This window comes from Zootoca vivipara, chromosome Z1 (genome assembly GCF_965207765.1).
Source record: "Zootoca vivipara chromosome Z1, rZooViv2.hap1.1, whole genome shotgun sequence".
Lineage (NCBI taxonomy): Eukaryota > Metazoa > Chordata > Lepidosauria > Squamata > Lacertidae > Zootoca > Zootoca vivipara.
In genome coordinates this window covers 59,506,013-59,519,862 of record NC_142583.1, presented here as the reverse complement: position 1 = coordinate 59,519,862, position 13,850 = coordinate 59,506,013, and the positions used below count along the sequence as shown (strand labels likewise).

At 43.0% G+C, this 13,850-nt stretch overlaps 1 protein-coding gene across 2 annotated transcripts in view; it reads left to right on the top strand.

Moving 5' to 3' along the window:
• The window catches only part of MMRN1 (multimerin 1), a 71,962-nt gene that overhangs the window by 36,543 nt on the left and 21,569 nt on the right, over positions 1-13,850 (top strand). The window contains exons 5-6 of one of the 2 annotated variants that reach the window (XM_035113051.3): positions 146-316; positions 9,963-11,912. In XM_035113051.3, the coding sequence (XP_034968942.2) occupies positions 146-316; positions 9,963-11,912 (2,121 nt within the window). Of the gene's footprint in view, positions 1-142; positions 317-9,962; positions 11,913-13,850 lie in introns of both variants that reach the window. The other variant, XM_035113050.3, reaches the window with a different exon arrangement.

Here is a 13,850-nt window from a genome sequence, read left to right as displayed (position 1 = left end):
TATTAATGACTGCAGAAACTTTTCGTTTCTGGCAATTGCTCGTGGAATTTGTTTCTGTGCTTTCTTTCTTTTTGCGATTTAATTTAGTGACTTTCTTCCCTCTCCTTTTATTCCATTCTCCCTCCCACTACCCCTGACCTAGCAGTTGCGCAAAAAATGAATGAGCAGATTAGCAGCCAGGAGATGAGACTGACTTTGCTACAGAAGAAGGTTGACAACATTTCTGCCGTCGTGAGTGATGTGAGCGAGACACTCTCCTCTCTGGAAGGCAAAATCAATGAAGATAAGGGCAGAGACTTCCAGGCTTTTCTAAAAGGTAAAAGAAAGAAATTAATGCAATCACTCACCCAGTTAAAAGTGCCGGGGAAAGAGAAAGAGGAGGGAAAAGAGAGAAAGAAACTATTAGAAATGGACTTAGGCTGTCCTGTTCCATTATTCCACATCCTGCCAGGGAAGTACGTTTCCCTTTGTTCTGTTACTTAAAAAGAAAGAAGAGGAAGAAAAACGTCAGGTGACTGGGCGTACCCCCCAACCCAAAGTGTTGAAGGTGGAACGATAAAGCCTTTAGCGCTCCTGTCATGGATGCTCATCCCATCCCTGGACGAACAGGTTGCGCAGAGTTTCTGTAGTTGTGTGTGCAAGTGCCCCCTCTCATCTTAAAACAGTAAGTAAAGGGACATGACTAGGCATATTTGGGTCAAATCAGGCCACAACTTTACTGACTACAGATGTAAAGAGGTTTGGTATAGGCGCTGGGTAAAGCCACTACTTCAGAATGACCTTAACAGATTAGACACCTGGGCCAAAGCAAACAAGATGAATTTTAACAAGGAGAAATGTAAAGTACTACACTTGGGCAAAAAAATTGAAAGGACAAATACAGGATGGGAGACACCTAGCTTGAGAGCAGTACATGTGAAAAGGATCTAGGAGTCCTGGTAGACCACAAACTTGACATGAGTCAACAGTGTGATGCAGCAGCTAAAAAAGCCAATGCAATTCTGGGCTGCATCAATAGGAGTATAGCATCTAGATCAAGGGAAGTAATAGTACCACTGTATTCTGCTCTGGTCAGACCTCACCTGGAGTACTGTGTCCAGTTCTGGGCACCACAGTTCAAGAAGGATACTGACAAGCTGGAACGTGCCCAGAGGAGGGCAACCAAAATGGTCAAAGGCTTGGAAACAATGCCTTATGAGGAACGGCTTAGGAAGCTGGGTATGTTTAGCCTGGAGAAGAGAAGGTTAAGGGGTGATATGATAGCCATGTTCAAATATATAAAAGGATGTCATATAGAGGAGGGTGAAAGGTTGTTTTCTGCTGCTCCAGAGAAGCGGACACGGAGCAATGGATTCAAACTACCAGAAAGAAAATTCCACCTAAACATTAGGAAGAACTTCCTGACAATTTGCTGCCAAGAATTGTGGTGGAGTCTCCTTCTTTGGAGGTCTTTAAGCAGAGGCTTGACAGCCATCTGTCAGGAATGCTTTGATGGTGTTTCCTGCTTGGCAGGGGGTTGGACTGGATGGCCCTTGTGGTCTCTTCCAACTCTATGATTGTATGAGGGTGTCCTATGATTTACATCAAATAGCATCTCCCTCACTGGATTGTCACCTGGGGAGAGCTGTGGCCCTAGCCCCTATCTGGGTATCTGGACAGAAGCAGCTTCCTTGGACCCCTTTAATGGGGGGTCCAATGATACCCTTTCTTTCAGAGTTGTGATGATTGGTATGAAGATGGGGAAAACCACTAGGTTGGTGCCAATTTGCTGAGTGGTAAAATTCCTACCTGGCCCCAAATCTGGTGGCCAACAAAATCCATAGCAAGATCTTCATCATGAAACACAGCAGCAGAACAGAGGAGGAGGAGGATGGGGGATCCGACGATAAAGTGGCTGTTGAGGTAGGAGGTGGGGCCCTTTTTATTCACAGGGGGCGGATCCAAGAGAAGCCTATGGGCCCAGTTGGGTCAGCCCCCTGGGAATGTCCCACTTTCTTGCCCACCCGCTATTGGCCAATTTTGTGAGTGGGCAGAATCCACAGTCCAGATGGCAAGCTCAGCTTAGAAGAACGTCCTGCCATGCATGTGATTACAAGCGGGCACATAGCATCTGCAAAGGCCCCAAGTAACACACTGGATCTTCATTCTATCCATTCAGCAGTTCGCTTTGTTTGTCGTCAATTGAAATTTGTCCCTGGGTCTTGGTTGTGTTGCATATTGTGTTCGAATGTCTATTGCCTCTGAGTAGTAATGTTTTGCAGAAATAGCATACCTTTTAGCCTCTAAAAGCCCCTTGGAGACGTCTTCATGCATTGCAGGTCCATTCCTTACTTGCCTTGGCAGTTTTTGAGCTCTGGATACTGCTCTCAAATAGCCCTGCTTTTCCCAGTTATATTTAGACCTTCTCTCCCATCCATCCTGTTCCTCCCCCCACCCCCCCATCCTGGTGCATTTTATTGCTATGTGGCATTCTTGACCCTTGGGTATAAGTCCAATATGGCTTCGAACATTTTCCATTTCCTGTCAGCTTCCTTCCCATCCATTTTTTGTGTTCCCTGCGGGTTAATCTATTACTTGCACATATACCTCTGGAAGAACCACTGTGAGATCTTATCCTACTTCCTTGCTGCATTTGGATTCACTTAAATTGTCAATTGCACAGTAAGGTTCTATGCTCACACACAAAAGAAAATTAGTATGATCATATGAAACCCAATCCATTTGACCCTTTGAAGACAGCAATCCATGATCTACTTGCGCAAATTCACAACCCTCTGTGAACCGCTGCTATGCTCTCTCTCTCTCTCTCTCTCTCTCTCTCTCTCTCTCTCTCTCTCTCTCTCTCTGTCAATTATTGGAACCCCATCAAAGAAACATAGAATCATAGTCAGAAAAGACCACAAGGGTCATCTAGTCCAACCCCCTGCAATGTGGGAATAATTTGCCCAACGTGGGGCTCAAACCCACAAGCCTGAGATTAAGAGTTTCAAGCTCTACTGACTGAGCCACTGCTTTATCGTCCTTCCCCTGCACTGCAGGAGGTTGTACTAGCTTATCCTCTGGGTCCTTTCCAACTCTATGATTCTATGACATATTTCCAGCCTTTCCTTGGAAGGTTTAGCACAGTTTATATGCTTCTCTCATGCAAAGATCAGTTCCACACTCGCTTGGTTCAGCAGTGCCCCAGCATCCTGTGTTCCTAAATCATTCACTGATACCAAGCTTCCTTACAGATGGGCTGATAGGTGCTAGATTTGTATCATTGGCCCCATAGAGGCAGCATTTTGCTTTAGATGCTTTTAAAATGGAATTTCCTTCCCATGCTACATCAGCCTTGTCCCAGGCTAACCTCAGATCCACTCCCTGTCTGCTGGCTTTCTCTTTGATTTATGTGAGTTATTTACAAATTGCATTATCCTTCTGACCACTTTGTTTTATGAAAGTGCTACTATTAGCTTCTTTTATTAGCTTTTCATTATAAGCCTGGGGACTTGACGGGACTCGATCCTTCTAGTAGTGCAAACTGTGTGTGTGTGTGTGTGTGTGTGTGTGTGTGTGTGGAGACTGTGCTAGTGAAATAGCATTGTGATTTTTCCTTTGAAAGGGCTTCCTTTTTCTGTAGCATATTTGGGTACTGCTCTCTGCATTGTTCTGCCAGCCTTGCAGAGCAACTCTTCTACCAACAGAAGATTGATTCCCAACCTCAGCATCTCTTTCTCTCCAGCTCCTTATCCCCCAAAGGAAGATTTATTTCCACTTCTCTATATTCTTCTTTCTCCATCTTTATGCCTGCCCCTACAGTCCAGTGATTACTTTCAATTTTCATGCAGTCCTAGCATGATTGCAAAATAGAATCCTGCAATCCTGCAACAACAGAGATGGATAAGTTATGGCTCTTCAGATATTGCTGGATTCCTGTTCCCATCATTCCTTGACCATTGGCCATCCTGGCAGGGGCTGATGGGAGTTGTAGTCCAAAAGAATTGTGGGTATTCCATTGTGGGAATGCCCACTTCTCTGGGCATATGTCCCAAGGTTTAGATATGTGCTTCACTCTTTCCTCGTTGAAACCATTCACACTTCTCCATCCTTCATTTTGGCCTGAGTGTGCCTCTAGTCTAGAATGTAGCCTATTTCATTTACATTTTTGTCTTTGTCTTTTTTCTTCTTCTTCATTCCTGCTCATCTATGAGTTCTAAATTCATTCATTCATTCATTCATTCATTGAACATGATTGATAGAGTGCTCAATCTAAAAATGAATAAATAAACCTCTAAGTGGTTTACATAAAATTGCATAAAATAGTTATACGAAGATGCCAATAAAATCAATAAATAAAATGATCAAAATATAGGTAAAACCAACAGTTTAACAGCAGATATACATAATGAAATAACATGTCTGGAGAAGCTTGCCTGAATGAGAGTGTTTTAGCAGGCATCAGAAACGATATAAAAGCAAAGTCTGCCTGATATTAATGAGCTGGAGTCCAGAACATGGGTGTTTGGTCATTCCCAGAATTGGTGAAGCTCATTTGACAACAGTGAGAAATCAAGCCTTGGGTGTCATCGGCCCAGTCCTGTGGAACACCCTGACAACAGAGATTCAGCAGAGATTAAATCATGATTTATTGTTAAATTGCTTTTGGATTTTTCGTGGGAAGAAACAAACAAACTAATAGTAAAAAAATAAAATTAAAAAAATGGCCCAGTAAATTGTCATTCTGGGCACTCTCTCCCTTTCTTCAAATCACACTACTGTATCTATAAAGTTTAATAATTGGTGTAGCATGATTCTGAGATTCCTGGGTTGCAGAAAGTTGGACTAGATGACTATCCGTATCCCTTCCAACTTTACCCTACCATTCTAAGATTCTATGAGAGCTTGGAAATGTAGCCCAAGCCAAGCTTGGAGGCCTCAATGCCTTTCTTTACTTAAGAGTGCCCTTCTACTTCCTGCCTTCCTGCTTTCCGCCTGTATTAGATTTATGCTGGATCTGTCCCACCTTCTGCATTTGTTTTTTGCAACCTTCCACCGTATTTTCAGAGATGACCTTTGCATAACCTAAAAGGACCTCTGAACCGTCCTCATTCCTCTCCACCCTTCCATTAAAAGTCAAATTGAGGAGAGCTGGGAGAGAGGGGGGGTGATGACTTCTGCGAGCCTTGGTGGGTGGCAGGAGGATGAATGTCTAGCTGTGACATGCCACCATTAAACTCAATGAAGATACATAGCTACCGGTAGGCAGAAAGAACAATGAGATTGCTGCTGAATGAAAGAGCCATGTAAGCTTGACCTTAGTCATAGAATCTCTCACTTGTTTTCTTGCAAAAAAGAAAGAAAGAAGGGAATGCCCTGGCAGTTTAAGAGAATATTCAATATGTGATTTCTTTTCATATGGAAATTAAGAGAGAAGTGGCAACTGTTTTGATTTTCTTCTTTGCATTTTTTTTTAAATACGAAAACACCTTTAATCCACCTTGTTTTAAATGAATGAGTACATGGCCAAGTGATGCTCATGCCACCTTATGGAATCACATCTTTAACAAAATCACCCTCCTCCACCACCTACTTCCCATTATATTACTCAGCTGGAAAAACCCTCTGGCAACCTCTTCATCTAAGCAGCAGAAGAGTTTGCTGGGCTATTTCACAAGATGCAGTATGCATGTCAAGACTTACTTCTCTCCCACCCCCTTTCCCTAAAACTCTGCTGTTATTCTTTGGCTTTGCTAACACATACAAGTGCTCAAAACTCAACTGCATTTCAATAACTAATATTGCTTCCAATGCAGCAGCCCCTTATATAGATAAATTTATTAGAAGAAGATCACTGTGCTGTTGTTGTTTCAAAAAAAAACAAACAAAACCTCAGCAACCTCAGGACTTTCCAAAAGATGCCATCTAGGAGCACATCTGCCACCTGCAAGAAACAGACAAAAGAGGACTTTAGCTGGCTTTGTTCCTTGCCATTCCATGGCTGCTTGCTCCATTGCCACATGCTTCCGGATGACATGCTCTCAGCCCCCTTAACACACTGCAGCTCCCAGAATTCATTGAGGGAGGCCATGACTCTTTGAAGCAGTATCACAGTGCTTTAAATGTATGGTGTAGAAGGGGCCCTGGTCACATGCTGAGTTGTCGGTGTGTTAGAGAAAGGGAGAGGGCAGAGAAGACAAATTCATTTCGGCACAGAAATAAGTCTAGGTATTTCCTGATACGGGTGGTAGTGGTGGAGGGGGTGTCTTATTTCCAAGCTGCTCTGCCTCTCTGAGTCTAAAGATGGGGGAAACTCCCGGGTGTACAGATAGGTGTACAAAGCCCTATGCAACTTGGGTCCAGGATACCTTAAGCATCATCTCAGTCCCAACATATCCAACTGATGTCTGGGGAGTTCTGACTCAGGTGCTACAAACTCAGTAGGTGGCCTCAGGCAAACCCCTTTATCTCAGCCTATATGGGTGAAGAACAGCAGCTGCTGTAAGAATTACTGAGGTGAGGTGCTTAGAGCCCTTGGAAGACCATGAAGCTTCCCTTTCAGACACTGAGCTCGAAGTTTCATGCCTTCCTTTGTGCGCTTTGTTGCACTTGTCAGCTGAAATATTTTGCTGTAGTTGCATTCGGGTTAATGTTTCGGAATAAGGAGAATTGGGCCAAGGGTCTTATAAATCTAGACTGTCTGAACACTGAACACTTTGTTAGAGGAGAGCAGGATAAGTAAACAAGTACAAAGTTATGGGTTTTAATGTAATTCTTCTCATCTTCCAGAGCTTTTCTGCTCGTAGAGCCCCACAGAAACATAATCTTCTGAGGAGATTATTTCATTTTGGTTCAGGGTGGCTTTTACTCTGTTAAACAATTAGTGATTGTTTAAGTTTCTTTAGCCAATTAGCACTGATTTAGGATTTGGCAAGAGATGAGGGAATTCTTTAATTGACCCCCACAAGACAAGTCTTTGTTTCGACATCATGTGGCCACATGCAATTCCTGTCACAAATCCCTCCTTGTATTCTGTTTAGTTAAACCTTCTCTTTCTTCCCCTTTTCTTTTTCTGCCTCAGGTTAGGTGAAAGTTTGCGATTTTTTTGCTCATGTTCTTATACTAATGATTACACCAGCTTAAAACCTCAATTTCTACTTAGTGTACTGTAGAATATTTCCCACGAAGCATCCCAAAGTGATTTACAGTATAATTAAAACATATATTAAACAATTACATCTATAACATTTTTTAAAAAAAAACAGCCCAAAGCAACAGCACCTACATAAAAATCAAATTTAGATATCAGCTGGGATAGACCTCCGTTGAGAAGATGAACATCTTTAGCAGATGCCAAAATGCAATAGAAAAGGCTTCTGTCTGATATAAAGTGGAAGGGAGTTCCAAAAGTTCCAATTTTGATATTGTGCAGAATTATGATTGTATCTGAAGGATGCTTTGTACTGCAGAATGCAGCCATCAGTTGAGTATGTTGGGAGTGGGAGGATATTTAAATTATTCTGGTTCTAAGATGTATATGGCTTTGTACACCAATGCCTAGATAGACAGATAGGTAGATCATAGATGAAAGATATAGATGGATATACAATGTTTTGCATTTTCTTTTCTATGTGATAGAGCATTATTATTATTATTTTAAAAAAAAACCTGCTATTCAACCATATTGTCACTTTAACCCATAATCATTGATATTAAAGATGCAGCTGAATAGATTGAACTCAGACGCCTTTCTAAATCAAAGCTAATTCATCTAAATTATACTTGTTTGTTGTGTACTCTGTATGCTAACTGAAGAGGGTTTTCTCACACAGGGTGGATAAAAGTGTATATAAATACATACATCTGCCACTGCTTTGTTGCATTTAACTAAATATGAGCGGTGCAGGTGCTTGCCACTCATACTCAGAAACTAAATATTCAAGATGGCTACAGTCATGCTGCCTGTTTCAGCCCACACTGAAGGGAATAGTGAAATGTGCCGGGTGCTCATCCCTTATTCCTTCTTATATGGCTTTCTAATTCTTCAGTATGGAGTAGTTGTTGACCTTGGGAGGTGTGGGGGATAATATTGCTCCTGCCACTGCTGCTGCTTCATTGCCACTTTCCTGCGGAGAGTCATTGTGGTTGTTGGATTTTTTGAATACTTTAGAGCCGGTCTAATGTAAATACTGTCTGTTTCTGTTAATTGCTCACAGGCGTGGGCTCTGCTTCTTGTATATAAGGCTCTGCCAGAAAGCCTTCCGTATCTCTTAGTTAGATCTTTCAGTTTGATTCATCTCTTAGTAGAGCACTCTCTCAGTTGTTCTCAGGTTAAGAGATTCCAAGTTGAATCTTAGTAAGAGAGACTCTCGGTTTAAGAGATTCCTTAGTTGAATCTTAGTATGAGAGTTGCTTAGTTATAATGCTAGTTTGCTGTTAATTCTCGGGTAGTTTAATGGGAGTTTTGTGGGAGGTTTGGAAAGTGGGTAGATAACATTGCTAAGAGAGAAAGCATTTATCTTTAGTTTAAAGTCTCTTTAGAGTCAGTTTGTTTTTCAGTTAAAGAAACCCAACCGTTTGTATTTTCATCTGCATACTTTTACAAGTGTGCAGCTAGTAAGGGGTTTCATATAAGGGAGATAATTCCCTATGCTCTTGGTGGTGTTTTCTTAGCCAGGTCAACTTCTGACTGCGTATACTCTGCGTGAAGCGTACTTTAAAGGGCCGCTGTAAAACTGGGATATATTATTTAGATTAAGCAAGTTTCAATACCCAGGTTTCTCCAATGTAGTGCCCACCAGATCTTGCTGGGCTACAATTCATTTTACCTTGCCCATTACCTGTGCTTGCGAGCTGTAGCATCTTAAGAAAATTATTGGATCACAGCCTTTTGTAGTCTGGAACATGCTTCATCAGAACCGTAATAAAACAGGGGTTGGCAACCTTTTTGGAATGGTGGGCACATTTTGGATTTTGAGAGAGTGCTGGGGTAGTGGTGGCATCACAGGACATTAAAGAGACAGCCGGCCCCAGACAACCTTATGCTCACCATGAGAAGTCACCTGTGACCTGCTGGTCCTCTTTGTGGAGATCACAAAAATATTCATTTTACACATGTGTGCATGCACACTGATGCTGTTACTGTCCAACAGCAGCAGGGAGCATTCCCCAGTATTTAGTTCCAGTATCACTGCTTAGAAAGTGCCTGCACATTTTGACCCATAACTTTCTTTCTAGGAGAGCTAGAGACTTGATTTTTTTAAAAATGAAAGTTCATAGTCTGGGCTACCTGCCCAGGGGCACAGTGGAAGACTTTGGCAACACCACGGGGTCCTCAAGCACTGGGTTGGTGACAGCTGATCTAATAAGTAGATTCCAGCCTATTCAATCTTGGGCCACAAAAAATGTGTCTGCCTTTAAGGCATTACAGGATGCTATTGCATCCCCCCCCCCCAAAAAAAGTTCACTTGCACCCTCTTGAAAAGGCAGGGCAGACTAGTTCTGTTTCCTTTTTCACTTTGAAATAACAAAATTCAGGAGGTGCTTTCAGTGCTAATTAGGTGGCTGACAATTAAAATATATTGAGAGCCTCTGCTGTCTTCCTGACAGTCTACCGTTTTCCTGGAAAGTGTATCTGTCTGAGTGATAGGTCTTTTAAATCTATGGTCTACTAAGCTAGAAGCCATGGTTACATTTCACCTTGTCATAGTAGTCTATAATTGCAGGGAACAGCATATTATGGCTTCTCCCTCAGGACAGCAAAACTGATTAAAAGGATGAGAGCAACTAGCACAAGCACTATTCAAACACAGAACCCTCTTGAGATTTAGCAACAGAAATAATCCACCGCATAAGAGGTGGGGAGAGTGTGATTGCTATACAAACATAGATACATACATAATGCTTAAGTATTGAATTTTTGCTTCCCTTTCCCCCCAACCTGCTCTTTATTTATTAAGGCACTGTGTCTTTCCCCCCTCTAGATCTCAAGTCCAAAAGCATTGCTGAGCTAGTGAAAGAAATTGTAAGAGAGCAGGTAAAAGCATCCCAGAGTGAAACACAAGAGACAGTGGCCCAGATTTTCAAGATTACGTCTGGTCTGTCTGCAGATCTTGAGAACATCAAACAAATGATCAAAAGCTTGAATGCTTCTCACCACAAAGTGGCTGCGGAGATAGAAAGCAGGCCCACGAGGGTAGAAATCCTAGATATAAGGACCCAGATCCTCCATATTGAAGAGGATATAAGCATTACATGTGAGAAGCCAATCGAAGACCTGCAGGAACATCAGAGGTCTATAGAGGCAGCCTTGGAGCACCAAAGTTCAAAAAGCAACATATACTATGAATCTCTGAACAAGACTCTGACTCAAATGAAAGAAGTGCATGAGCAGCTGTTGACAGCTGAACGGATCTCAGACCAGAACATCCCAACAACAGGTAACTCAATAACCGATAATCTTACAGATTACATGGTTGGTCTTCACGAGAAAGTGAAAACACAGAGTCTGATGGTTCTGCAGCTCTATGATGACCTCAGAGTCCAAGACAGCAAGATCAGTAATCTCACCGTAGCGTTGGAGATCCAGAGAGATAACTTACATGGAGAGTGCAGCAGCATATTGTCCAAATGCCGCCGGGACTTCCAAACACGACTGAAGGGCATGGAAGAGAATATGCACTCCTTAAATAAAAGCATGGAGAACCTTGTGTTTCCCTTGGATGATAAGATGGACAAGATGAACGAGCAAATTAACGACCTCTGTTATGATATGGAGATCCTCCAGCCCTTGATTGAGCAAGGGGTTCCCTTCAGCCTTACATCAGAATATGAGCAACAGATTGCAACGGAAGCTATAAGCAAAAAGCTGGAAAATTTAACCAGTGTTGTGGCAGGACTAAGTTCGACCACTGAAGAACTCATCAAAAGCAAGAAGGAGCTTAAAGATGAGGCTCAGGCTTACAATGAAATCTCTGAGAGGCGTATTAATGAATGTTTCATTTTAATGGAGGATGGCTTAAACAAGACCATGATGGTTATCAACAGTGCCATTGATACGATCCAGGATAACTATGTGCTCAAAGAAACATTGAGTACCATGAAGAATGAAACGAAGGCCTGCTGTAGTAGCACTGAGAAGATGGAAAGCATATTGACATTAATACCTCGGTTTCAAGAGATGAATGAATCCTTTCAGGTGCTAGTCAATGAGAACAGGAAAGGGGGCTTTACTTCAAACGCCATCCATTCTTCTTCTTCATCTGGTGATCTCAGCACAGTTCACCATAATCTAAATGCAACATTAAACCTTCAAGAGCAACATCATGACATTGGCCACCTGGATGGAAAGGGGTCACGCTCCACTCAGAAAAATGAAGATTATGAAGGTCGCCTGGCAGCAGTGGAAACAAAAATAACCAAGTTTTTAGCAAACAACTGCGTCACAGTAAGAAACATCAAAGCTGCTTCCACGGAAAAGGATAAAGTGGTCTCTCTTCAGGTTCAGGCCTTGAGTTCCAGAATCAGGGCGCTAGAAGCCAAATCCATACGCTTCTCTGTGACCATCCCTGTGTTAAACAAGACTGCCTATGAAGCACGGAGCTTGTGTGAGGTTGTCTCCGGGAGCCTGAAGGGAATGAATGCCAGCATCCCCAGGTTAGTGAAAGCTGCTCATCCAGACAACTTGCTATTTCAGAAAGGCTTGCAAGAGCTCACCGAATCCATGCTGGAGGTCAAAGCAGGAACAATCCTATCCAATCTAACCTGGTATGTAGACAAGTCCCTAGATGGGGCAGTGGATGCTATTACCAAACGTCTGAAGGCAACTCCTCCCATTTCTAAAAAGCCACCGCCAGTGAAAAAGATCCCAGTGGGCACAACCGCAAACCAGGCTGGACGAATGCAGAGAAACACAGACACTGCTTCAGAAGCAGGTAAGGCTTTTTAATATTACTACTAGCGACGTTGCCCAAACTTGCAACTTATCCACACGGATTTCTTTAGGGACATAGGAAGATGCCTTATGGGAAGTCCATCTAGGCCAGTATTGTTGACACGGGTTGACACTGACTGTCCAAGGTTTCAAGCCCTTCTCAATCCCATGTGGAGGTGTCAAGGGTTGAACCTGGGACCTTTTGCATTCAGCGCCTGTGCTCTGCCTGTGAGCCATGGCCCTTCCCAGCTGCATGGCTTGGATGCTATAAGAATGAAATATTATGTTCTTCAAATGCTCTCGTTGTGGAGAATGAGATTCTGCACGTGAGCAGAGAGCCCTGGAAGTCAAAGCTGTAATTTTGCACTGGGAGCCCTGGTCCACTTGGAACTAGCTGGAAGAGGCCATAACTAGTACACATCACACCGCCACCAACATTTTGAGTCCAGTTAAGTCCCAAGTTCAAATCCCCAGCAAATCTAGGTGGCCCCACAGAGCTGCCCTCACTGTCACTTACGGGAATGGTGAAAAGGTCACAATCCCTGCATGTGACATTGGCATCGCTGTCAGGAGGGCAACTCTGTGGGGTCCCGTGGAATCTCTGTTCCTGTGTTGTCGAATGGTGACGGCAGAAATTAGGCTTCACACAGGGGTTGGTAAATTAACTGCTGTTTACGGGGCTTTATTCAGCTCCCTGGTAGGACTCTTGATGTAAGCCTGCAGAAGGGTCTCGCCAAGGGAACAGAGGAAGTGGAGGCTGTGCAAGGTGGGTTGTGCTTAAGGAACAGCCTACAGCTAATTCACTGTGGCTGAACAGTGCATTGTTCCAAGATGCTCTGGGGAAATCTAGTCAAATGGTTATGGAGTGTAAGGATGGAATTTGCATCCAGGTCCCTAATTTAGTAGGAAAGGGTTGAGTGCGCTTTGCAAGAGGACTGTGGAATCATGGAATCCAGGTCAATCCAGACCAAATTAGCACTAGTTTTTATAGCGACTAAATAATCTGAGATCAAATATAAAACGATATTTCAGGAGAGACGCCTTTGACAAAATGACATTGTTTTGTGCACAATAAGGTAAATTGGTGAATGGCAAAGGCATTTTTATTCTTTTATGTCCCCCGTCATCTTTTTCTTTATTTCCATTCCTTCCACCTCGGTGCACACGCTCAAGACATGCCTCGAGTCAAGTGCTTGCAGTTCATCTGATAATCAAGCACGCAGGAAGTTTAAAGTGGATTGGGGCTTCAATAATGTTTCCACTTTATTTCATATCTCGCTGCTTACTCATTCTGCCTTAAACCGCTGGAAGCATTTTCTGCGCAGCAGTGAAACAGCAGAAGTCAGCAGCTGTGTGGATGAAGTGCCTCGGCCTTTTTTGCAGGCTGAACAGCATCTTTCCATGCGAAACTTTGCCATGTTCCAGCCAAAGCTGCTCCTTCACAACAGGCAGTTTTGCATTCAACGCATATATGTGACAAAGATTATTTCCAGGACGGTGGGAAGTGGGAATAGAAATATGTAGCTACCTCTGTCCGCTGGTCCATCTAGCTCAGTATTCCTTATTGGCTTTCAAGGATCTCATGTAGGAGTCTTTTTTCACAACTGATACCTGACATTCTTTAACTGGAGATGGCAAGGGTGGAATCCGTGCTTTTCTATTTGAAAGCCATGTACTTCATCAATGATCCATGGCCCAAGGAATTGTTACGGTGTTTATAGAATATGCTATTCTGTTCATAGATTCATAGAATTGTGGAGTTGGAAGGGACCTTGAGGGTCATCTAGCCCAACCCCTTGCAATTCAGGAATATGCAGTCGTCATATGTGGGTATCGAACCTGCAACCTTGGCTTTATCACCGCCACGCTCTAATCAACTGAGCTATCCAAGTGAAAATAATGTATTCTTTTCTCTAGGTCAGGGGAGCCAACACAGTGC